General features: G+C 40.3%; 1 protein-coding gene across 1 annotated transcript in view; it reads right to left on the reverse strand.

The window, feature by feature from the left end:
* MDAR4 (monodehydroascorbate reductase 4) overlaps positions 1–27609 on the reverse strand; it is a 122994-nt gene that overhangs the window by 39509 nt on the left and 55876 nt on the right. The window contains exon 2 of the mRNA XM_089377433.1: positions 26868–26919. Coding sequence (XP_089233559.1) covers positions 26868–26919 — 52 coding nt within the window. The remainder of the gene's footprint in view (positions 1–26867; positions 26920–27609) is intronic.

Raw genomic sequence — 27609 nt, forward strand, 5'->3', positions numbered from 1 at the left:
GCATTTCCTGCCATAAAGTGCCTCAAACAGACTCATTTCCAATGACTCTTGATAGCCATTGTTGTACGCAAATTCTACCACTGGAAGGTAACCTTCCCACTTTCTTCGTTGATGCATCACATACATCCTCAGCATGTCTTCCAATATTTGATTCACTCTCTCTGTTTGACCATCTGTCTTAGGATGATAAGCAATGCTAAAGCTAGCTAGGTTCCAAAACCAGCAAATAATTATTTCCAAAAGTTTGAAGTGAACTTGGCATCTCTATCTAATATTATCTTTTTGGGTATGCCATGCAACCTAAATATCTCTTCCATGAAGATTTTAGTTATATCAATTGCTTTATGAGTAGACTTAACAGCTATAAAGTGAGTTGCCTTGCTCAATTTATCCACTACCACCATGATGGCATCATGTTGTCTAGCTTTCTTGGGTAAGACCTATAATGAAATCCACGGCTACGACCTCCCAATTCCATTTCGGAATTGGAATTGGTTGTAGTAGTCCAGATGGATGTTTGCACTTTGCCTTCACTTGTTGACATTTCGAACACTTTGCAAGGTATTTTGCAATATCTTTCTTCATTCTTGGCCAAAAACATGTCTTCTTCATGGTTGTCATCATCTTTTGATATCCAGGGTGACCTGAGTAAGGTCTTTTATGGAATTCATCCATGACAAGCTTCCTCAAATCATTTGCATCAGGCACATATTTTATGTTCTTGAACACTAGTATCCCATCATCAGTGAGCTGGTAACTTTTGCTTACAGATCCATCTGGTTGCTCCTGCCAACACTTCTTCACATATTGGTAATGTTCATCATCAATCAACTCTTCTTTAATTCTTCCCTTGATGTCAAATGAGCATGTGCTCAGGGCTGCTAGGTGAACCTCTTGCAAACTTCTGCTGAGTGCATTTGCCACCTTATTCTATTTTCCTTTGATATGTTTAATTTCAAAGTCAAATTCATTGATCAAAGCCAACCATCTGGATTTTCTAGTATTTAGCTTGGGTCGGTCAAACAAGTATTTCAATCCATTGTGATGTGTCATCAACATAAATATCCTTCCTAATAAGTAATGTCTCCACATTTTTAGTGTGTGCACAATGGTTGCCAGCTCCAAGTCATGAGTGATGTAATTCCTTTCATGCTCATTTAGTTTCCTGGATTCATAGCAGATTACATGTCCTTGCATCAAGACTCCAAGTCTCTCCTTACAAGCATTAGTACAAACTACAAAATACTTTTCTAGGTCAGCTATTCTTAATATGGGTGCACAAATGAGTAGCTTCTTCAGTGGTTCAAAACTAGTTGCACATCAGGAGTCCATTGAAACTTTACTCATTTTCTTTGTAATGCAGTGATGGGATTCCCAATCCTCGAGAAATTTCAAATGAACCTTCGATAGTAACCAGCCAACCCCATAAAGGATCTTACCTTTGTCACATTTCAGTGTCTTAGGTTGTTCCATTATTGCTTTGATCTTTTCTAGGTCCACAACCACTCCTTTTGAGATTACATGTCCTAAATAGTGAACCTGAGTTTGAAAGAACTCACACTTGCTGAGTTTTGCATACAATTTATGTTCCCTTAGCAGTTGTAGAATAACTCTCAAGTGGTCCTCATGCTCTTCTTCATTGTTTAAGTACACCAAAATGTAATCCACAAAAACCAATCCAAACTTATCCAAACATGGTCTAAGCACATTATTCATCAGGCACATAAAGGTTGTTGGAGCATTTGTAAGCCCGAATGGCACCACTACAAACTCATAGTGGTCATACCTTGTTCTAAATGCAGTTTTTTGGATGTCTTCCTCTTTGATTCTAACCTGATGGTATCCAGTCCTTAAATCAATTTTGGAAAATACAGCAGCCCCTCTCAATTGGTTGAATAGATCATCGATTATGGGCAGTGGATATTTATTTTTCATAGTTGCCTTATTTAAAGACCAGTAATATATGCACAAATGCAGTGTTTCGTCTTTCTTTTTGACAAAAAGTGTTGGGGCTCCCCATGGTGAAACGTTGGGTCGTATATACCCTTTTTCCATCAGTTCCTTCAATTGCAACTTTAGTTCCATGAGTTCAAGTGTGCTCATATAATAAGGGGCCTTTGTTGTTGGTGTTGTTCCCGAGATTAGCTTGATAGTGAAATCAATATCTCTAATGCACAATAATCCTGCAATTCATCTGGGAACACATCATTATAATGCTTTAATACTGGGTATTTCGCAAAGGGATCTGTGTTGGCTTCTTTTTCCTCTTTGATTTGGATGGAGTAAAGGCACAACCTTTTTAACTACAACATTTTACTTGCATTGTTGAGATCATTCTGAGTGCAATCGGCCTCCTAATACCCTGCAATGTTATTGAGACGCCTTCATAGTTGAGGCATTCTATCGCTTTTGTCATAACAATCCACCTTGTCCCCGTGGGTTGCCAACCAATCCATACCAGTCAGAACATCGTATGATCCTAATGGCAGCAAATTTAGTTTGACTGCAATGGTGATGCCTCCAATTTCTACAGGGAAAAACTCAACCATGTCTGTTATCTATCTCTTTGTCCCAATGGCTAGCTAAACAAGCCATGATTCTTCATGGGTTTTCTTTGGCAAATCACATATTTTTACAATCTTAGGGCTAATATAGTTGAAATTAGATCCCGGATCAATTAAAATTGAGACTTGTAAGTTTTTGACCATACCTTCCATTTGAATAATCATTGTTTGTTGATCTGCCTGCCTATTATCCAACGCAACGTAAATCCTGGGTATGCGCTGGGCCACATCATTCATAGTTGTTGCCTCTTGTATGTTGTATAGATTTGTGCTAGTCTTCTGTAGTTGAGGACAATTTCTTCGCAAGTGGTTCTCTCCACATTCCCAGCACTGCATGGTCCCTTTCCCAAACCCTTCAACCTTTTCATTCATTGATTTCTAAGGTTCATTTTTGTTGATTGAGGGATTTTGCTGAAATTTGTTCCTAGTGGAGGTATTAAACTTTCCAGCCTTTCCCCCTTGTTTATATCCTGAGGTCCTCTGTCCATTTCCCTTATCTTTCTTCTTCCAATCAGTCTGAACCTCAATCTTATGCCTAGATTGTTCATAGCAATGTCTGGTCTTCCAAACAACCTCTTCCAGAGTCTTGGGTTCATCAAATTCTATTATGTCCCGGTATGCATGTGGTAACCCACTGATATACCTCTGGATCTTAGTCTTTTCATCCTTGATGTAAGGTACATGCCTCAATAGCTCCAAAAACTTGTTGGTATACTCCCCTGGTGTCAGTTGCTCCATTTTGTGTTGATAAAATTCCTTGGCCCTATTGTCATAATACTTTTCGAAGAGGTACTTTGCTCGAAAGTACTTCTCAAACTTCTTCCATGTTAGCTCTTTTTCTTTGATATTTTTGATGTTTTTGAAATCCTCCCACCATAAATCGGCCTTTCCTTTTAAACTAAAGACAGCCACCCTAGCTTTCATGTCCTTCGAATAATCATGCATTTTGAAGTACTTCTTTATTCCCAAGATCCAGGCCTTTGCATCTTCCACTTTCTTGACTTCTCCATCAAAGATGGGAGGTTTTGCTTTCTTAAACTCTTCCTGCATGTAAGTCCTTCTGCTCTTCCTTTGATAATGATGTCTCTTAGTTGCATTGTCTAATGATCTGCTAGGGCTGCTTGATTCTCTTTCCAAAGTGTTGAGAAGGATTGTTCCTCCTCTTGCATGTCTTTTCCTCTTTCTTGATTGGCTACCTTCTGCGCTCTTATTATCCAACTTATGCTTTTGGATTTTTGATCAATTGTGCTTCGGCTTGTACCTATCCCGATGGTTGGTACCAATTTCCTATTGTCTTTGTCTTTACAGGTTTTTTAGGCTTTGTAATAATATGGCATCCACTTATGATTGCTCTCTGACAATCTTTTCGTTATTTTCCTTGCAACTTCTTATTTCAGCTCTTAGCCTTCTAAGAGTGTCCATCAGTTCAGGGGTGTCCTCTTTCATCTTCCCAACTGAATCTTCTTCGGGACCTTGTTGGGATCTCTTTACACCATATTGTTCAAATATGTTGCTCGTTCTTTCTCTTGCTTGTTGTATCCTGGTGCTTGTTTATCTACTTTTACACACACACAAATGTTAGCCAACTAGAATGAAAATGCAATCAACACAGGTACACGTCACCTTGGCCTATGTTGATCTGAAACATCAAATCTTAGTTAGCACATAGATAATTCAATCAACAATCCTATATAGCCACAAATCACATTACCTTGTATTTTTAATATCATCACACATTTGTCAATAGAAAGGAAATCTAGAAGACCAAGCATATCAACCATTTCAAGTATTCATCTACTATGTGCATGTGAACCTCTTCAGGTTTAGTGTTTGGACCTCGCTCTCATACCACTTGAACATACCCCCTTACCACCCATAGCCCACAATAAGGGGATAGGGAGACAGTTATTATGTTGACTTGACCTCCAAAGTTTAGTTTTGGAAATGGGGTCTAAATTTTTTGATCTTTTCTGAACTCCCCAAAACCCAAAACCAACATTGCCATTGCATTAGTCTTGAAAAGACCCTTTCAACTATATAAAATTAGCTTCAATCCAACTCTTGGATCAAAAGATATGGCCATTTAGAGATTGGCCAATCACTTCTTGCCATGTTATCCTAACCTGCCATGTGGAACCCACATGGACCCTACGTGGCTCTTCAAGTCATTGGAACCCACATGGACCCCTAAGCCGGAAACCCTACTGTAGCAAACTGATGTTACTTCTCCTACTTGATTAAATCATGCAAGTTATTTACTGTATTCTACGGTAAATTTCGAAGCAAACACATCTGTAGCCTTCACTTAAATTACTTATATGCAGAGACAAAATATTGAGCAAGAAAGAAAAATACAACACACAGGACACAATTACTTTTGGACAAATAGTCCCCAGAAAAACCCAATGTGGGAAAACCGATGCAGCAGCTCTGAGGGTTTATTATTATGAAGGAGAAAATTCTGAATACAATTCTAGAATGCTCAACTAACAATCTGATACAGAGAGAATACAGAACAAAAGACTGGTGAAATGATCGCACCCTGTCACTATAGAATCAGTGACTGATCCTGCTGCTCTGGAGGCTCTACGTCACCCTCTACATGGCCTCTGCGTAGAACTGCGTCACCCCTCCTGGGTATTATGTTGCCTCTCATCTGGATCCTCTGATGGCTGAGAAATCGACTTTCTGCCTCCTAGACTCACACCCTGGCTTTCGGCAACTGAACTTCGACTTCCCTCAGCAGCAACTCGACTTCCCCTCAAGGACTGCGTTGCCTCTGCATCAGCACTACGTAGGCCAACATCAGCCTTCCTATAGACGTCTTTCTATTCTCCCTCTTCCTGGTACTCTCCGAAAATTCCTTCTCCTGGATTCTCACTGCCCGTCTGCTACAAGATCTCCTCAATCGATTTTTCTCCTGAGAACTTCTCACTTCAAAAAATCGATTATCTCAATCTCTCTGTGTGTTTTCCAAATGACCCTCAAGCCCCTTCTTAAATCTTCCTATTGGGCAACCAACGGCCCAGATTAAAACATAATCAAAGGCTCAGATCGTTTTGGCTTGATCCGTGGTTTTTTCTAGAAGTTTCACCACTGATTAGATTAATACCCATTAATATTATAATTTTCTTAAGTTTAGACTTAGGAACCCCATTAAAAATATTAATTATTTTAATAAAATCACTTATGGGTGGAATTTCCCAAAACGCTTTTAGGGTTCTTTGGAATACATGTGCCCAAGCCTCCCTGCAAAATTTGAGGCTTAGAGCGCATTCGATGCTACTCCAAATCAACACTCCCTCTTAGCGAGGAATGTGTTCTAGCAATACACTGCCTTTCTGCATACTGCTCTAACTCTAAAGCATTGTCTCTACATTGTTGATGCCTGACATGTTGTCCATCAACCACTGCGTTGTCGCTGCTACTGTATTGTTGTCTTTGAAACTGCCACTGCCAATGCTACATCTGTATTGTAGCTCCCTCTGCATCCGTGCTGCTATTGGTCCTTCCTCCCAACATTGCATTTGCATTTCAACTTAGTTGCTGAGAGAAGCAACTGAAAACACCCAAAACTAGACAAGTATCCAGTGGATACTCCTCATTGTTGGGTTGTGCTATATTCTTTCCACGACTAACCCACGTAGTTAACTGAGGAGTTAGAGGGGGGGTGGAGCCCCCCCTTCATTGCACCGACTGCGCAGCGAGGGGGTCACAGGGGGCAGCATCCCCCCCTGTACGAGGTGTTTGAGGGGGGCGGTTAGCCCCCCTCTATAGGGTCCGGGGCAGCAACCCGGGGAAATTTTTTGGACCCTATATTAGGTTGGTTGGACCTACCTATGCTTTGTGCATGGTTTTTGCACATGGTTTTGGACGCGATGGTTTTCGGTCCATGGTATTGGATGCTTCGGCATGTATAAATATGTATTGTAACATTGAAAGGAACATAATGAAAAATCAAGCTAGTAGTCCCAGTTTTCAAATCAGGGGAAAATCTTTGTGTATATGTGTTTTATGTGTTATGCTCTTGCATTGTTTATTTTATGTTCTCAGAATTCGTATGCAAGTAATTTCTATACGGAGTTAAAACCTACATTTGGTATCAGAGTTGTTTTGGCTTCAAGGGGAAGCCTTTGTTGCTAAGGGGTTTCGTTCGGGCCTGGGGTAGACCCTGTTCAGTGGGAGATCTATAGGATCGATTCTGGTGGTGAAAGAAAATGGCGAGCAGTGGAAAGATAGAGATCGAGAAATTTAATGGAAACTTAAGATGGAGGATCTGTTGGTAGATAAAGATCAGTGGATCGCGGTAGATCTGGGTACTAAACCAACGAGAGTGTCCGATGAAGAATGGAAGAAGTTAGATCGGAAGGCAAAGAGCACAATACGATTGTGTGTCTCAGACTCAGTATTGTTGAATGTATCAAGGGAAGCTACAGCTAAGGCTTTGTCGGACAAATTAGGGACTTTGTACCAATCTAAATCTCTGATGAATAAATTGTTCCTACGGAAAAAAACTATATAACCTAAGGATGAAAGATGGAGACTCGGTGACAGAGCATCTGAACGCATTTAATATTGTGGTAAGTCGGTTATTATCTGTTGATAATAAAATTTTAGATGAAGATAAGTGCATCAGTTTGTTTTGTTCTCTACCAGATTCGTTGGATAGTCTGGTTATTGCAATAGGTAGCAATGCAACTGCCTTACAGTTTGATGAAATAGTCTCATCCTTGCTGACGGAGGAGATAAGACGGAAAAATATGGAGAGCCAGAATGGTGATGCCTTGTCTATACGATGACGGTCCCAGAACAGAAACAAAAATAAGTCATCGAGTGGGAGATCTAAATCTTCAGGAAAACCTATAAAGGTGGTGTGCTGGAAATACAGAAAGGAAGGGCACTACAAAAGGGACTGTAAATCTAAAACCCCTGACAAAGGAAAGGGATCTGATGATGCTCCTTTTGCAGAGGCGAAAAACACCTCAGATAAAGGTGGGGATGTGTTCTTGGCTTCTTCAAGTACACATGTAGATCATGAGGCATGGTTGATTGACTCAAGTGCATCCTTTCACTTCACTCCCCATAGAGAGTGGTTTTGTGAGTATGAGAAATATGATCGTGGTGATGTCTTCTTAGGGGATGATAGGAAAGCTAGAATCGTTGGTTGCGGAAAAGTAAAGTTGAAGTTGCAAGGTGGAAGGGTTAGAACACTTTCGGGTGTTCTGCATATTCCTCCATTGGCCAGAAATCTAATTTCTATAAGCAAGCTGGATGATGTAGGTGTAAAAACAGTGTTCGAGAAGGATACCTACAAGATGGTTTGGGGAGCACTGGTATTGATGCGGGGAGTTCGGATTGGAACTCTGTACAAGTTGCAAGGTAGCACTGTTGTTGATGGATGCAACAGTTCTGTGGTTCCTGAAAGTGGAGCAGAAAATCTAGTGGTCTCTGTAGAGAAGACCATGTTGTGGCATCAAAGGCTTGGACATATTGGAGAAAAGGACCTTCGAATACTTCATGGTAAAGGTATGGTAGAAGGTATTAGTAATAGCTCTCTGGATTTTGATTTCTATGAAAATTGTGTATATGGGAAGCAGAATCGGGTGAGTTTCCCTTTTGGTAGTAAGAGGGAGAAACAGATATTAGAGCTTATGCACAGTGATGTGTTTGCACCTATGAAAGTTCCATCACTAGGTAAGTCTGTGTACTATGTATCATTTATAGATGACTTCTCAAGGAATACATGGATATATTTCCTTAAGAAGAAATCTGAAGTCTTCGACAAATTTAAAGAATTTAAGACTCTGGTGGAAAACCAAACAGAGAAGAAGATAAAGGTGTTGAGGACAGATAATAGTGGAAAGTTTTGCAGTAAGGAATTTGAAGAATTCTGTAAAAGGTGTGGTATAGCACAACAGAAGGCTACTCCATACACACCTGAGCAAAATGGAGTTGCAGAAAGAATGAACAAGACGTTGATGGAAAGGGCAAGAAGCATGCTCAGTGGTGTCGGGTTAGGAGAGGAATTCTGGGCAGAGGCGGTGGAGACAGCATGTTACCTGGTCAATAGATCACCTTCATCAGCGTTGGAGGATAAGACTCTACAAGAGGTATGGACTGGTAAGAAACCCTCTCTTTCACATCTGAAGATATTTGGATGTGATGCATAGGTACATGTTCCAAAGGAGAAAAAAACCAAGTTGGATAGTAAATCTGAAAAGTGCATCTTTATTGGGTATAAGGATGGTTTAAAGGGTTATAAGCTTTGGAACCCAGTAACAAGGAAGGTTGTGTACAGCAGAGATGTAGTGTTCAAAGAGGTGAAAGATGTTATTAAACATGAAGTCCAACCAAAGGAACCTGAGAAGATAGAGTTTGAGCTTAAGGAGGAAGAATCAGACGCTACAGCAGAAGAGGAATCAGAAGATGAAGAGCCACAAACTCCGGGTGTGAGAAGATCAATTCGAGAAAGAAGGCAGCCAAAAAAATATAGTCCATCTACTTTCTGTTCAAATTTTGCTTTATCTGTTACAGATGATGATCCCAGAACTATGAAGGAAGCAGTAGATTCAGAGGATGCAAACTCTGGAAAGAGGCCATGGTTGATTAAATGGCATCTTTGAACAAAAATGAGGCTTGGGATCTGGTGGAGTTGCTGGCTGGAAGGAAACCCATTGGCAACAAATGGGTATTCAAGAAGAAGGCAAATGCAGAAATAAAGGTGGAGAAATACAAAGCTCGGTAGGTAGCAAAAGGTTATTCCCAAGTGCTGGGAATTGATTTTGGTGATATTTTTTCTCCTGTTGCCAAGGTAGCTTCTATTAGATTACTTTTATCTGGTGTTGTTGCTTTTGATTTTGAGGTAGAGCAGATGGATGTGAAGACAACATTTCTTCACGGCGATCTGGAAGAGGCGATCTATATGAAGCAACCTAAAGGTTTTGCAGTGAAGGGTAAGAAAGAACTAGTATGCAAGTTAAAGAAGTCTTTGTATGGGTTAAAACAGTCACCAAGGATGTAGTATCAGAAATTTGATACATTTATACGGGGACTTGACTTCACCAGAAGCAAAGCAGATCACTGTGTGTATTTTAAATTAATTGGTGACCGTGTTATTTATCTGGTCTTATATGTGGATGATATGTTGCTGGTTGGAAATGACAAATAAATTATCCAGGATTTGAAAACCCAATTGTCCTCCAAATTCGACATGAAAGATCTTGGTGCTGCAAACTATCTTTTGGACATAGAAATTAAAAGAGATCGGGCAAAGAGGAAGCCTTGGTTAAACCAGAGGAAGTATGTCGAGACAATACTGCAAAGATTTAATATGCAGGATAGTAAACCGGTGAAGGTTCCTATTCTTGTAGGTGTAAAGTTATTTGCCGAACAGTGTCCCAAGACACAAGAAGAGGAAGAGGACATGATCCGAATTGGATCCTTAAACACTCTCTAAGTTTTCATGAACTCTGTAAAATTCATGCCAAAGTTTCAAAGTCTTATAAATGTCGAGCTTATCAGAAATAACCTCTAAACTGTTGTAATTTGTGAACAACATGGAGTAACAAGGACCCTTGGTCAAGTGCACAGACCGTTGGCCCATGGTAACGCGCGCTGTCATGAATTGGCAAGACGGGAGGTCTTTTTGAGAAATGGGAGTAGTTTCTAATATGCGATTAGCGACAAGTCGCTAATCGCATATCGCCGAGCAAACCCCTCAAAGAAGGAAAAGCCCCTAAGCGCTTGCACCCGAAAAGCATAAAACCGTAGAGATATCGCCGATTCCGTCAGAGGCGGGTCCCACACCAAAAACCGGCAGGATATCAGAAGGGCTTTAAGCGATAAGCGGTTTCAACCGAGTCCTGCCCGATGACATACACTGGGTGACACGCGTCCGGCAAAAGAGAGAAAACTGCTCACATCAGACGGGTAAACGTCATGCTACTTACCCGCCCGATATGGACAGAGACCGTAGGATCTGGAGGCTCCAGATCGACAGCGGACAAGCAATCCGATGGATGACTGGATTCGACGGGGTAAACAAGCCGAATGGATAAGATTTAAAGTCAGGCATGATAGTTGGCAGAGGAATCAGTTTCGCGGGCAATCTTGGAACAAACGGAAATAATGACCGTTCAAAGAGAACTGACACTCAGTTCGTTATGAAGGTGGTCACCTCCCTGTGTGGTGTTACACAGTGACGATGACGCAGAACAGAGGAATTCAAACGGACAGACGCAGGAGAACCAGAAAATCGGGAAGCGGAAACGAACAGTCAGGAAGCAAATTGGCTTTAAAGCCACAGACTGACAGAGAAGAAAAAGAGTTAGTTAGACGCAGAAAGCGAAGAGCAGAGAACAGAGAAAAGAAGTCGAGCTGACCTACAGAGCAAAGGCAGCATCGAGCCAGACAGAGCCAGAGAGAGTCAGAGAGTCTGTGTACTCCAAAGAAGGCTTGAGAGGATCAAGCGAGCTCTTCTGTATATGCCTGTCATGTATGAGCCTCAGATTGGACTCATACGATTGTGACCAGTAGAGGTCAATATTCAGTAAGGAGAGTCTGTGAACTCCAGAGACTTGGGAAATCCAAGTACAGTCCTACTGATTTATATCTGTTAAGTGAAACTCAAATTGAGCTCACTGTTGTAAAAACTCTGCTTTGAAAACATAATAGAGAGGCCACCACTGAAAGCTGGACCAGGAGACGTAGCCCAGGAGTATTGGGTGAACTCCTTATTAAACTTGTTGTTTACATGTTTGACTATTATGTTTTTCTCTAACTGCTTCAGTGTCTGTGTATTTCGCATCTTATTCATCCATTGAATAAAATAACATAGGCACACCCCAACACGAGTCTGTAATACCTTTATTAATTCTCTGAAGTCATTTACAAGTGATTTCAGATCAAGTGGTATCAAAACTCTAGGTTGTTAAGGTTAGACAAGCTTGTGCTAGATTTTGTTGTTGAATGCTAACTAGGTCAAAGCTTAAATTAGGAGAAGGAAAATTGGTTGAAGCTAACCCAAAAATTGGAAGAGTCTATCCTAAGCAGAAAATGTCAGAAGAAAGTCCCTTGGTATTAGACCCCCAGTTCATGGATAGTTTCATGGCCATGAGGACCATGGTAGAGGAAATGTATAGAGAATTCAAGAAAGGTAGAGATGAAGATTCATCACACTCCAAAGATAAAGGAGCAGAAGAATCTCTCCTCCATGACCACTCTAAAGGCAAAGGGAAAGAAGAAAACTTTCTCACACCTCCTAATCGCCTTGAAAATAAGAAGAAGACATATTTGATTAAATTAGATGTTAAATTTGATTTGCCTATATATGATGGAGAGTTGAATGCAGAGACGCTGGATAATTGGATTAGACAGATTATCGCCTTGGTATGGTGGGAAGGCCGAACACAAGTTGACATGAAGAAGCATGGTAAAATTCTATCTCTCTAGAATGAATTTGTTTCAGCAATTAAAAAGCAATTCTATCCACTAGCTTATATGCAGCAAGCCATGATGAGCTGGCAAACTCTTCGCCAGTTAAAAGGGCAAAGTGTACAAGGCTACACTCAAGAATTTAGAAAAAGAGCTTTGATTCCAAACATTTCTTTAGACTCACCTGAAACTTTGTTAAAATATATAGGTGGTCTACACAGTTATTTGAGACATACCATTCTCATGTTTAACCCTACTAGTATAGATGAGATCTCTGTACAAACTACCCATCTAGAAGCTAGAGGCAAGAATGAGGTCCCAAAAGTTGGGGGATCATCCAAACCCACTGCAAGCAAGAACAAGGAAAAGAGAAAACAGAAATGGAAAGAGAGGAAGGCCAATGTTGTACAAAAGATCAAGTCTTCATGCACTCACTGTAAAAAGGATGGGCATGATGATGAACAATGCTGGATTTTGCATCCGAAGCTGAGACCTAAGAAGTTCAATGGCAAGAAGAAGAAGACTACTGCAGCTATTCAAAAAGATTTGGGGTCAGACTCAGGAGATGAAACAACAATTGCAGCCACTGGTATAAAAGGTAAAAATTCTTAAGCATCTACTAGTAATTCTGCACAATCTATTGATAGTGAAGAAAATGAGAGGAAAAGGCATGAGCTTTTTCATATTCAAGTTATCTCCAAGCATCAAAAGATTGATACTTTGTTTGATAGTGGCTCACAAGTAAATTTAATTTCTGAAGCAATTGTAAAAAAGTTGGGATTACTAACTACACCTCACAAGAAGCCATATCCATTAGATTGGTTATGTGATAAAGCACAGCTACAAGTGACTAGACAATGTAAACTTAGGTTTTCTTTTGGGTCAGCGTTTGTAGATGGGGTTGAGTTAGATATAGTTCCTTTGGATATATGTGGAATTGTTTTAAGAAGTCCTTACTTGTATTATAGAAAAGCAATTTTCTATAGAGCAGAAAACCAGTATCAACTCATTAAAGATGGAATCGAATATATTGTAAGAGCTCAAAAACTCAAAAATAATTATACTCTCATAAACTCAGGGCAGATGAAAAGAATTGTAAATTCATGCAAGCAATTTTTACTGATGGTTGTAAAGGAAAAGAAACCTGATAAAACCAATATATTTGAGGGCTGTAATGCTAAACAGCAAGCTGATTTAGAAAAAGTTGTTTCAGAATATGATATACTATTCCAAGAACCTAAAAGTCTACCACCCCAAAAGGAAATAGTACATGATATTAATTTGCAGCAAGATGCTCCATTGCCTAACATCGGAATGTACAGGTTGTCCGCTTTAGAGAATGTAGAAATCAAGAAGCAGGTACAGGAGCTGCTCGAGAAAGGGTTTATCGGACCTAGCACATCACCATATGGGTCTCCAATCGTTTTGGTGAGAAAGAAAGATGGCTCATGGAGAATGTGCATTGATTACCGAGCACTGAATAAGATAACGATCAAAAATTGTTATCCCCTTCCTCGCATAGATGATCTATTAAATCAGTTGAAAAAAGCTGTTTATTTTTCCAAGTTGGACTTGCATAGTGGCTATCATCAGGTCAGACTTGCAGAGCAAGATGCATGGAAGACTTCCTTCAAAACAAAGCAGGGATTGTATGAGTGGCTAGTTATGCCTTTTGGCTTAACTAATGCACCTATTACTTTCATGAGAGTAATGAATGATGTACTCAGACCGTTTATTGATGATTTTGTAATTGTATATTTGGATAACATTCTTATATTTAGTAAAACATGGGAAGAACATTTGAAGCATGTCAAGAAGACTCTAGATGCTTTGAAAAGAGAAAAACTTTATGTTAAACTCTCAAAATGTGAATTTAGAAAAACATCTTTGAATTATTTGGGTCATATAGTAGGGGGTAGTGAATTGAAAATAGATCCCTCTAAGGTTGCAGTCATTGTAAACTGGCCTAAACCTAGATCTGTTACGGAAGTTAAAAGCTTCCTAGGGGCACCACAATATTGGAGAAAGTTTATTGCTAACTTTTCCTTAATTGCATCTCCTTTACATGCTTTGACAGGATTGAACAAGGTGTTTCAGTGGGGAGGAAAACAACAGAAAGCCTTCAACACCTTGAAAGAAAAGATTAGTACAGTACCAGTACTAGCACTGTCCGATCTTCAAATACCATTTGAGATTGAAACAGATACCAGTGACTATGCCATGGGAACAGTGTTGATATAGCACGGTAAACCCATATGTTATCATTCTGAGACATTTAATTATGCAGTAGTTAATTATCCCACATATGATAAAGAATTGTATGCATTGCTACAAAGTGTGAAAAAGTGGAAACATTATTTAATGGGCAAAGAGACAGTTATACATACTAATCATCAACCACTTCAATATTTACGCTCTCAAACTAAGTTGTAGCAATCAAGACACTATAGGTGGATGGGTTTCCTACAGCAGTTTCATTTAGTCATCAAATATAAAAAGGGCATACACAATAAAGTTGCAAATATGTTGTCCAGACCAATCATAAATGCATCTACTATACTTAAGCATAATTTAGTATTGCATGAAAGCTACATTGAACAGTATGCTCAAGATATAGATTTTAAAAATGTATATGCAACTTTAAGTCATGGCAAACAAGTAGGAGAATTGGATTATCATGTGACCGACTCTTGTATCATTTTGGAAAGTTATGCATTCCACAAACTGAAAGAGTAAAGATAATTCGAGAAGCACACACTTCTCTAATATCAGGTCACTTTAGTGTAAGTAAAATAGTTGCACAGCTGCAAAGATTTTGTTATTGGCCAAAAATGAATGAGACGGTTTCTAGATATGTAAGAGGGTGTACTATGTGTGCTAAAAGCAAGCTCAGCAATAGAAAACTAGGCTTGTACACTCCACTACTAGTTCCTTCTCATCCTTGGGAAAGTGTTTCCACTAACTTTGTTGGGGGACTGCCTAAATCTAGAAAAGGTCATGACTATTTATATGTTGTTGTGGATAGGTTCAGCAAAACATGTATTTTAATACCTTGTAACAAACAGATTACAGCTGAACAAACAACAAAGTTGTTCTTTCAGCATGTATGGGTTCATTTTGGATTACCCACTTCCATTGTATTGGATCAAGATTCCTGATTTGTTGGGAAGTTTAGGTCGAGTCTGTGGGAACTGATAGACACCAGACTAAAGAAGAGCACAGCCTTTCATCCACAAACAGATGGCCAAACAGATGTGGTCAACAAGACAGTGATCCAGTTGCTCAAAGGCTATTGCATTTGCAGCAAGCATCCCAAGCTTTGGGATGAACACTTATGTTATGTGCAGCATGCTTACAACCGTGCTAAACATTCTTCTACATAGAGATCTCCTTTTGAGCCCTGTTTTGGTTTCACACCAAGGTCTCCCTTGGATTTTGTCTTTGGTAAAGACATAGCGGTTGATGGACACAGTGATGTGGACAAGCCAACCAAGTTCATTGAACAAATCCAAGAGATCCACTAGGCAGTACAGGAACAGTTGGAAAAGAGCCAAGCCAAGTACAAGGCAAGGCATGACAAGCATCGGATGGAGCATAGTTTCCAAGTTGGTGACCAAGTCTGGCTGTATATCAGCAAAGACAGAATGCAAGGTGAAGGTAAGAAGCTAAAGCCAATAAGTTATGGACCTTTCAAGATACTTGAGAAAATTGGTGAGAATGCTTTTCGCCTTGATTTACCAGCTTACATGCACATCTACTCAGTTGTTAATGCAGAAAGCTTGAGACTATTTGAACCTTCATTAATTGAAGATCCCGAAGAGCAGAGTCAATTGCCTTCTATTGATGATCTGTTACCTGAATATCTCAATGAGTTGCAGGAAGACACAGTTCTGGACAGGAAGGTGAGGACGATGCGCAGAGGAGATGTTGAGTACCTCAAGATTGGACTCAAGGGTTCAAAACCAAGTAGTGCAAAACGGATAGAGACTGGACAAGTGAGACAGCTATATCCTCACTTAGTCGATGCTTGAAAACCAACTTTTGGTAGTCCAAACACTTTTTCAGTGGGAACGCCGTGATCCGAATTGGATCCTTAAACACTCTCTAAGTTTTCATGAACTTTGTAAAATTCATGCCAAAGTTTCAAAGTCTTATAAATATCGAGCTTATCAGAAATAACCTCTAAACCGTTGTAATTTGTGAACAGCACAGAGCAACAAGGACCCTCAGTCAAGTGCACAGACCGTTGGCCCATGGTAACGTGCGCTGGCACAAATTGGCAAGACGGGAGGTCTTTTTGAGAAACGGGGGCAGTTTCTGATATGCGATTAGCGACAAGTTGCTAATCGCATATCGCCGGGCAAACCCCTCAAAGAAGGAAAAGCCCCTGAGCGCTCGGACCCTAAAAGCATAAAACTGTACGGATATCGCCGATTCCGTCAAAGGCGGGTCCCACACCAAAAACCAACAGGATATCGAAAGGGCTTCGAACGGTAAACGGTTTCAACCGAGTCTCGCCCGATGCCATACACTGGGTGACACGCGTCCGATGGAAGAGAGAGAAAACTGCTCACATTGGACGGGTAAACGTCATGCTACTTACTCGCCCGATATGGACAGAGACTGTAGGATCTGGAGGCTCCAAATCGACGGCGGACAAGCAATCCGATGGATGACCAGATTCGAGAGGGTAAACAGGCCGAATGGATAAGATTTGAAGTCCGGCATGAACGATGAGTTGGCAGAGGAATCAGTTCCGCGGGCAATCTTGGAACAAACGGAAATAACGACCGTTCAAAGAGCACTGACACTCTGTTCGTTATGAAACAGGTGGCCACCTCCCTGTGTGGCATTACACAGTGACGATGACGCAGAACAGAGGAATTCAAACGGACAGAGGCAGGAGAACCAGAAAGCTGGGAAGCAAAAACGAACAGTCAGGAAGCAGATTGGATTTAAAGCGACAAATTGACAGAGAAGAAAAGAGTTAGTTAGACGCAGAAAGCGAAGAGCAGAGAACAGAGAAAAGAAGCCGAGCTGACCTACAGAGCAAAGGCAGAATCGAGCTAGACAAAGCCAGAGAGAGTCAGAGACTCTGTGTACTCCAAAGAAGGCTTGAGAGGATCAAACGAGCTCCTCTATATATGCCTGTCATGTATGAGCCTCAAATTGGACTCATACGACTGTGACCAGTAGAGGTCAATATTCAGTAAGGAGAGTCTGTGAACTCCAGAGACTTGGGAAATCCAAGTACAGTCCTACTGATTTATGTCTGTTAAGTGAGACTCAAATTGAGCTCACTGTTGTAAAACCTCTGCTTTGAAAACATAATAGAGAGGCCACCACTGAAAGTTGGACCAGGAGACGTAGCCCAGGAGTATTGGGTGAACTCCTTATTAAACTTGTTGTTTACATGTTTGCCTATTATGTTTTTCTCTAACTGCTTCAGTGTCTATGTATTTCGCAATCTTATCGATCCGTTGCATAAAATAACATAAGCACACCCTAGCACATGAGTGTGCAATACCTTTATTAATTCTCTGAGGTCATTTACAAGTGATTTCAGATCAGGACATGTCCCGTGTTCCATATGCAAGTGCAGTCGGTAGCCTGATGTATGCAATAGTTTGTACTAGACCAGACATTGCACATGCAATGGGAGTATTGAGCATGTTTATGTCAAAACCAGGGAAGGAGCACTAGACAGCAGTGAAGCGGGTTTTCAAATATTTGTGTGGCACTAGTGATTATGGTTTGTGCTACCAAGGAAGACCAGGATTGGACAAAGTGTTGGATATTCGTGGCTTTGTTGATGCAGACTAGGCTGGAGATTTGGATCAAAGAAGATCTACAAGTGGGTATGTGTTTAACCTATTTGGAGGCGCAGTCAGTTGGATGAGTAAGAAACATTCTGTAGTGGCATTATCAACTACAAAGGCAGAATACATGGCAGCCACTCATGCAAGCAAGGAAGCAGTTTGGTTGCAGAGATTGTGTTCAAGTATGGAGTTAGTACAGGGAGCTATAAGGATAGACTGTGACAGCCAAAGTGCAATTTTCTTGGCAAAGAACTCTGCTTATCATTCAAAGACAAAGCACATTGATGTTCAGTATCACTTTGTGAGGTATGATAGAAGACAAAAAGTTGTTGTTGGTAAAGGTGAACACTTTGAAGAATACTGTAGATGCATTGACAAAATCTGTGAGCTCTGAGAAGTTCTCTTGATGTAGAGAAACAATGGGCATTACAGGGCTGGATAAATGACTAAGCTCTCCTGTGGCCCCCTGTGGAAAAAAACAAGAAGTGGGAGAATGTTGGGTTGTGTTATATTCTTTGCACGACTAGCCCACGTAGTTAATCAGGGGATTAGAGGGCGGGCAAAGACCCCCCTTCGTTGCGTCGACTGCACAGCGAGGGGTTCACGGGGGGGGGGCGGCAGCCCCCCTTGTACGAGGCGTTTGAGGGGGGCAGTTAGCCCCCCTCTACAGGGTTTGGGGCAGCGCCCCGGGGAAATTTTTTTTAGACCCTATATTAGGTTGGGCGGACCTACCTATGGTTTTGTGCATGGTTTTCACACATGGTTTTGGACGCGACGGTTTTCGGTCCATGGTTTTGGACGCGATGGTTTTCGGTCCATGGTATTGGATGCTTCGGCATGTATAAATATGTATTGTAACATTGAAAGGAATATAATGAAAAATCAAGTTGGTAGTCCCGGTTTTGGGATCCAGGGGAAAATCTCTGTGTATATGTGTTTTATGTGTTATGCTCTCGCATTGTTTATTTTCTGTTCTTAGAATTCGTATGCAGGTAATTTTTGTACAGAGTTAAAACCTACACTCATTGCTGACATCCTGACTGGTGCTAGTTCCATTCTGCCTCTGAAGCCACTGCATTGCTAAAGCTCTGCACTGTGCCTCCTTGCATTGTTGCCTCACTGCTCTGTGTTGCTCAGTCTCTAGCTCTCCTAGCCACTACATCTGTCGAATCAACACTCCATGGCACCAACTGAAACTCCACCATCCCTCTACTCCTGAACATGGGCTCCCATAACAAGGTGATGATCTAAGAGGTGGGCTCCTCAAGGATCTTACCCATTTGTAGCTCTATCGAACTACAGTTCTAAATCAGCCCACTTCCCTCCTGGAGGTATCTCGGCTGTCATGGCAACTCTTCGTCGATCTCTATGGCTACAACCTTGGGATCATGCTTCTCATCCTTGTCCTATTTCTTCAAAGGACACTGGGATGCATAGTGGCCTATCTTGCCACATCTGAAGCACTTCACCTTGAAGACGTCCTCTTTCATCTCTATTGCCCCTGCTGTCCCTTCGATGCAAGGGTTGTGTTATCCTCTTCCTCCACTTTAGGCTTCGACCCACTGTTGTTGTTGCTCCTGTCAAGTTTGACCTTGAGCAGGTCTCTCCTCAGCTCTTCTTGTTTCAAAGCTGCCCACATCTCGTCCCAATTTGGCAATGTTGCTCTGCGCAGGATACTCTGGACAAAGATCTACAAATCATCTGAGACAGAATTTAGAGCTAGTCTCACTAACTCCGAGTCTTGAGGTGTATGTCCCGCAGCTGACAGCGCATCACGGGTCTCCTTCAATTTCGTGAGGAACGGATCCACTTGCTCCCCCTTTTGAATCTAAGAAGATCTCAGCTTTTGCTCTAAGTACATCTTCCGCTGCTCGAAAGATCCCTAATACAATGTGGCCAAGGCATCCCACATCTCCTTAACGGTCCCTTTGCTTGTAACGTGGCACACAATATGATCCTTGACTCCATCTAGGATCATCCTCTTTGCCTTAGCCATCTCAGCTTTGTACTTCTTCAGTGGATCTACATCCGCTGGGACAGCTAGCACATTATCAACATACATCTTGAGGGCATGCTCATCTAGAAGGAAAGTCATCCTAGCATTCCAGATGGCATAGTTGGAAGCCCCATCCAACTTGTCCTGATCCCTCAAGCCATTGGTTTCCATCTCCTCCAAAAACTGTCAAACAGCTCCCTCTTTCTCCCTACTGCGTAGCTCCTAGGCTGGCTTACACACTCCTTGATGGAGTTGGTAAGTTGTTGCTCCTCTGTTGCTCAGCAATTGAGAAATGATGATTTCCTCGACAAGAAATCACTGAGGAAGTATTCCCTCACTATGCTCTGTTGCTTCTTTCTTCTGACGTCTTTTCAGCCTGGCAAAGTTGCCCACTGAAAAATCTGCGTCCACCAACTACTCCTCACACTAAGGCTTAGCGTTGCTCCCTCTGCCACGACAAAATTCGAACTAGAAGCTCTTTCTCTTCGTCAACTCACTCGGAGAGAGACTACCTCGAATTTTCGATCCTTCGGCTAGAACTGCGCAAACCCTCTAGGGTTTCGACTTGTTGCCTCCTGCAGCTTTTCGATTTCCCCTTCTGCTCAGCGCTGGGGTTTTTAGTTCTGCTCTTCTTGTCTCACCTGCACTAGCTCTGATACCATGTGAAAATTCCTAAGCCGGAATCCCTATTGCAGCAAATTGATGTTACTTCTCCTACTTGATTAAATCATGCAAGTTATTTACTGTATTCTACGGTAAATTTCGAAGCAAATACATCTGCAACCTTCACTTAATTTACATATATACAGAGACAAAATACTGAACAAGAAAGAAAAATACAACACATAGGACACAATTATTTTTGGACAAATAGTCCCCAGAAAAACCCAATGCGGGAAAACTAGTGCAGCAGCTCTGAGGGTTTATTATTATGTAGGAGAAAATTCTGAGTACAATTCTAGGATGCTCAACTAGCAATCTGATACAAAGAGAATACTGAACAAAAGACTGGTGAAATGATCTCACCCTATCACTAGAGAATCAGTGACTAATCTTGCTGCTCTGGAGGCTCTGCGTCACCCTCTACATGGCCTCTGTGCAGAACTGCGTCACCTTGGGCAGTTTCTGCATCACCCCTCCTGCCTATTACGTTGCCTCAGCTCTGGATCCTCTGTTGGCTGAGAAATCAACTTTCTGCCTCCCAGACTCACCCTAGCTTCCGGCAATTGAACTTCAACTTCCCTCACCAGCAAGTAGACTGTGTTGCCTCTGCGTCATCACTGCGTAGACCAGCGCCAGCCTTCCTCTAGACGTCTTTTTGTTCTCCCTCTTCCTAGCACTCTCCAGAAATTCCTTCTCCCGGATTCTCACTGCCCCTCTGCTGCAAGATCTCCTCAATCGATTTTCCTCCTGAGAACTTCTCACTTGAGAAAATCGATTTTCTCAATCTCTCTATGTGTTTTCCAAATGACCCTCAAGCCCCTTCTTATATCTTCTTGTTGGACAACCAACAGCCTAGATTAAAACATAATCAAAGGCTCAGATCGTTTTGGCTCGGTCCATGGGCTTTTCTAGAAGTTTCACCCCTTATTAGATTAATACCCATTAATATTTTAATTTTCCTAAGTTTAGACTTAGGAACCCCATTAAAAATATTGATTCTTTTAATTAAAATCACCTTTGGGTGCAATTTTCCAAAACGCTTTCTAGGTTCTTTGGAATACCTGCACCCAAGCCACCCTGCAAAATTTGAGGCTTAGAGCACATTCGATGCTACCCCAAATCAACGGTCATTGCCACATTATATCTCACGTGGCTATGCCACATCACAATATATGTAGGCCCCATTGTCCACGTCACCATGCTTACCCCCATAGCGTTGCCAATGGGCAAGCTCATGAGTCATGAAACTACGAGTGCACCATGTGGCATAGCAACATCAATGCTCGATGGCCCCTACCTGTCCAACCTTAGCCTTGTTTTGGAGCCTACAGAATATATATATATATATATATATATATACAATATGCCTGCCCCTAAGTAGTTGCAAAGTTTCGTGGAAATTTTAACATAGTCTGCATGAAATGTGTTTCCCACATGCGAAACGTGTTTCAAGCGTGTTTCAGTCGCATTTCAGTGTTTCGCTATGTAAACGTGATTGGTACACAGGGGGGCCATGTTTCCTACAACATAGTGTTGGACATATCTCATGGAGACTTGACTGTTGACAACATCACTTTGGAGCTTGGCATGTGTTCTCTTGGAGTGTAGCACTTAACATGTGTGGACCTACTTGTGAGAGATAGGTTGCTTGTAAGGGTTTAGGCCCAATCTACACCATATTTGAAAGTGCTTATGTGATAACAGTGCATGTCGTATGGATGACTCTTGATTGTTTTGTGATGGACATGCACACGTAGAGGTGGCCTACTCTTGGATAGCTAGACCTTGCTTGAATATTGATGCTTATGTGGGATTCTTCCTTGCAACACTACAAGTACAAAACTTGAGATAACTTGGTGACTTCTTCATGATTGACACACAAAGATCAATTAGCTTGCTTGGAGGATACCTTGCGATGAGAAGCCCTTGGCAATCCAGTGAAGGACATTAAGGATTATATGGCATGGGTGCACTTAGATCACTTGTGCAAAGGCTTTTACTTGACTAATGCTAGCTTGGGTTGACGGAGTGGTCATGTAAGTGTGGTGGACCTAGAAGAGCACATTGCTTTAGAGGAACAATGGACATATCTTGCGGAGCCTCAATTGTTGACAACACCTTGAAGCTTGACATGTGTTCTCTTGGAGTATAGCATTTAACATGGGTGGACCTACTTGTTAGAGATATGTTGCTTGTAAGGGTTAAGGCCCACGAGCAAGGAAAGAGTCCTTTCACTAAACTATCCATTCATCATCTTGCAATAGAGATGTGAGGAGAGTTGAGGACTCGCCCACCCCACCCCCCACCCCTCTCACTCCAGTGTACTCTTCATTAGTTCATCTCTCTTTATTTTGTAAGGGTTGTGTGTACTCTTCATTAGTTCATCTCTCTCTATTTTATAAGGGTTGTGTTGTAACATGATTAGTTTTGATAATTTAAATTTGCTTATATAATAGGTTTTAGTAGTTTAAAAATAATAAATGGGTCTGCAAGAGTAAATGTGCCGTCAAAACGTAAATTTAAGTTTCATTAGCTGGTTAAATTAGTTAATCATGCATTTAAATATGATTAAATGATGTAATAAATTAAATTCAAACATGGTTTACAAACAGATGAGAATGAATTTTCAAAATCGGAAAGAGGTTTTTGTTGATAACATCCTCATGTACAAAAACCTCTTTCGGATTTCTAACAGTTGTTATGGTTTGGGAGATTCGTATGAAGCTTTGCAGCCATAGTTTCCTGAATTTTCCTGTTTTTAGTCAGTGTTTTCAAATGCGGTTTCTGAGCCAGTGGAAATGAATTTTCAAAAATTGAAAGAGGTTTTTGTTTCCAACATCCTCATGTACAAAAACCTCTCTCAGTTTTCTAACATCTATTATGGTTTTGGAGATACACTCTCATCATTTTTAGCCTTATTTTCTGACTGTGCAATGTCATGTTTAAGCCACATTTTTGCAGAACATATTGTGGATAATCAGAGATGAATCTTGGGAAACTGGAGGAGGTTTTTGTTCCTAAGATACTAGACTACAAAAACCTCTCTCAATTTTTACACATCTAGCTTGAATTGAGATATTCGAAGGGATGACCGGACCCTATTTTTAAGAAATTCGGGAGAAAAAGCTCAAAAACAGTTAGTGACTTGGAGGCCACCTCATCAAATATGAGTTGCAATCAAATTCGAATTTCTCTTCTTTATCAACATAAATCCTTAAGGATAGTACCAGAACTCTTCAAATAGTTTTAGTTACCTTTATTTGTGTTCTATTTTTGTAATACAGTTTTCAGATATTTGTAATAGCTCTTGATATTTTTATCAAAATATTTTGTGAGGAAATTGTATAAATACTTCATCAATTGAAGTAATATGTGTGGGCTTTTGATGCCAAGGCTCTTCACTTTGTAATAGCTTCTATTATAGTATTTCTAATGAAAGCCTTTCGACTCCAGTTGGACAAAATTTGTGTCTTGTAGTATGTCTTTCTAGTGTTTCATATCTTATTTCTACACATGTTCAAAGCATTTATATGAAGGTGTGGGTAAGTGTAGATTAAGTCTTAATCTCTCTGAAATCCCTTGTAAAATCATAACCTTTAGAAAGATATTAGCTTATTGGACTGTTTGTCCAAGATAACTCCTCTTTGACTGGTTTTTGCTTTATGCCTTCTGATAGCCATTAAAATATATTAGCTTATTGGACTATCTGTCCAAAATAGCTCCTCTTAGAATTGGTTTCAGTTTGGCCTTCAGTTGCCTTTGAATATATTTTTGTTGGGCTATAGAAATCTTCTACACGCATCCAAATTTCCCTAGTTGTTAAGAAGTCTGTCTGACTGCTTAATTATTAGGAATCTCCTTACATTCTTCTATCATAATCCTTGAAAAGCTAAGTCATTTTGTCAGGCTGGAAGCTAACACATTCTGAAGGGACCCTATGAGAGAGGCCTTTAATCATGAATAGGAATTGTCATTGATCGCCAACCACCCCTAATTAAAACCATAAATCTGGCCATTTTGCTTCAAAGGCTGTTGTTCATTGACAGGTGAACAGCGTTAAACAAAGCCTCGTAACCACTGAGGGAGCCCCTTCTGGTTCAAGGACCAGCTTGAACCTAAAGGCTGGTTGAGTTGGTTTCCTGGCGTAGTTTTTGCAGCCAAGGACTGCGTACGTGAAATAGGTACAACAGGTTGTTAGATAAGTTCAAGGTTGTTCTACCTAAGGAGGCAAAGAAGCTAGAGTTTATACTGGAGGATATTGATTGAGGAGTAAGAAGATGTTTTGAAGCCAAAGAGGACCTCCTAGTGAATGCTTGCCTGTTGGAGATTTTTTGTGGTGGCTAGGGTTTTCATGGTTTTCCCTAGCTATGGTTTGAGAGAGCTTGCAAGATTATACCAGCTTTGTGATACAGCTGTAGTATGTACATGTGCTTCACACTTTCTATATATATATATATATATATAAAAGGTTTGGGAGAGCTTAAGGACTCTACCAGCTTTGTGATAAAGCTGTTGTATGTACATGTGCTTCATCCTACTTTGACACATATAAGCATTGAAAGTGTCGAGTTAATTAACAATTAACATATAATTGGAAGCTAAGAGAGCATATTTTCTGCTGTAAAATCTGCAGCAATTAAAGTGATTTCAGATTTGATTTAAGAGTTGTCTTTAGTGCGACTTTTTGGACTTTCCAGTGCCAGAATCCGGCGGAAAAATTGAGGTGAAATCTTGATTTGCGTTATTTAAACTGGTTTTTGGACTGTATGTATGGATTCAGCAGCCTGAAAAACCCCAGGGCACTTCGATTGTGCAGGCTTTCCCCATCAAGCTGGTGATTTCAATAAATTCCTGCCGGATTTTCGAGAAAATAGACCGGAAAAGCCGACTGGAAAAGCTTCCAAAAAGTCACACTAAAGACAACTCGTGTGATTTATGCTTGGAAAAGTGTGCCCTATAAACTGAAACTTGTTCACATATGTTTGGTACCTTTTCTATTGGGCTTCCTAGTATGTTGGGTTGAACTGAGATGAAATATTGTCCACAGTTTACTCTTATAAATTAATATTTCAGATCAACCCGAAGGCTGAATTTCACAGTAACCAGAGCCAAGAAACCTCCTTGTGAGGTGAAGATTCTGTTTTGCATTAAAAGTAGAAGAATGCAGAAATTTCTACAGAAATGACCCAGAAATACTTCCAAGGAGTTTCTGGGGCATTTTGTCCCCATATCCATGCTGGAAATGTTTCCAAGCAGAAAAATGGTGGGTGAAGTTTCCTGCGACCTTGCTTTAGAAAAACTTGTTTTCCTTGAACAAAATTATAGGTAGAAATCAACTTCTCAACCAAACTTACAATAGTAAATTTCGCTTGTTTTCCTTGAACAGAACTTTAGGTAGAAATCGACTTCTAAACCAAATTTACTATAGTAAATTTTGGCTCATGTAGCTAACCTCGAGAGAGATTAGTAAAAGAGATGAACTAAAATTAATAAAACGTAAATTTTGCTTGTTTTCCTTGAACAGAACTTTAGGTAGAAATCAACTCCTAAACCAAATTTACTATAGAAAATTTTGGCTCATGTAGCTAGCTTCGAGAGAGATTAGTAAAAGAGATGAACTAAAATTAAATAAAAGGTAAAGTAAATTGAAAAATTCAAAACCCCAGAGACCAAGAATCAAAGAAAAATATATACAGGAATGTTTAAATGCTTTTTCCATGCTGGTCAAGTTAAAGTGTGACTATCCATACAGAAATGTCCAAAAGTGCATATATTTGCATATCTAATTGAAAGGATAGTGTACCTCATGACTATTGTTTAATGTGGAATTCCTGTTATAGAAATTTGACCACTCCGGGGGAAACAATAAACAGCAACATCCTTAGAACCATGCAGGATTTCATACTTGGCAACTGCTACAGTTTTATGTTATGTTGCTAGAAAGGTGTGCATCTGTCTTAGTAGTTAAGAACCTAATTGATGGATATTGCAGGGTTCATTTACTACATGCACCCCTTCCCCATCTTGGTCAAAGCGCTTTAAGGTATTTAATCTCTCAGGATTCTTTTGCACAAATAGGGCCTGTTACATTTTCTACTGCAACTCTAACTTCCAGCCAGATATCAATTTAGGAATAGAATCAACTGACATGTGTATGCTAAGCTAGAAAGAAAGAGAGTAACTTTGAATATATATTCAGTTCGTCATATCATCTCCAATAGAATAGATCAGCTGTTGCTAGACAGGTTTTAGAGAGAAAAAAAGGGTTCTTTTGAGAAAACAAAACATATGGTATTAAATAAGCCTTTCCAATAATCATAAATGTTATATTGTCATTTTTGTTTTTGATATCTTCCTTTATTGGACAATGAAAAGACAACATGAATAGCGTACCCTCAGGTAATAAAAATCCTTTGCTTAGTGCAGGTCGTTCATAGGGTGCAACCTACAACACAGGAAATCATTTAGAAAAATATAATTGACTTTTTCAAACCATTTAAAAAAAATACTAAACTGACATCAAAGAATTAACGACTACAAAATAAAAGAAAGCAAGCAAATTTAAGTTTCAGAATATTGACAAAATAAAATTGAGATACAACATACACACGCCTTTTACTAATGAACACATTAGCATTGCAATTAGTAATAATTTTCAAAACACTCATATGGCATTCTTCCACCATAAGATTTTATGGAAGTTCTTCCAACTTACAATTTTATTGGAGTTCTTTAAAGTGAAATTAATGCAATCATCCCAGAGGTACTTGATCGTCTTATTGTATATAGGGTCAAGGGTTTTCAGCTGATAGGTAGGCCTGATTCCTCAACAACATGCTGGCATTTGAAAGTTGGGCACCAACATTGGTCAACACTTATTTACCTTACTAAACAGAAAATCGGACTGAAGGACGTGCTCCAGATGGGAATCCATTTCTGGCATTAGATGCCACAAGTGAAGACCAATTGATCAGCAAATTTAGAAGAATTACTTAATTAGAGGTGTATTGGAAGAGATTTAATAGAGGAAAGTGTGAGAGGTGAGAATTTCTAGGAATTTTAGGAAGGGATCTCTCAGGGTCTTCTCTAGAAGGTCTATGACTCTCATTTTATTGATTCCTTTTACTTTCTTAGA

The sequence above is a fragment of the Pinus tabuliformis genome, chromosome J (assembly GCF_031772625.1).
Source record: "Pinus tabuliformis cultivar Carrire ecotype Pingquan chromosome J, CPIR1, whole genome shotgun sequence".
Classification (NCBI taxonomy): domain Eukaryota; kingdom Viridiplantae; phylum Streptophyta; class Pinopsida; order Pinales; family Pinaceae; genus Pinus; species Pinus tabuliformis.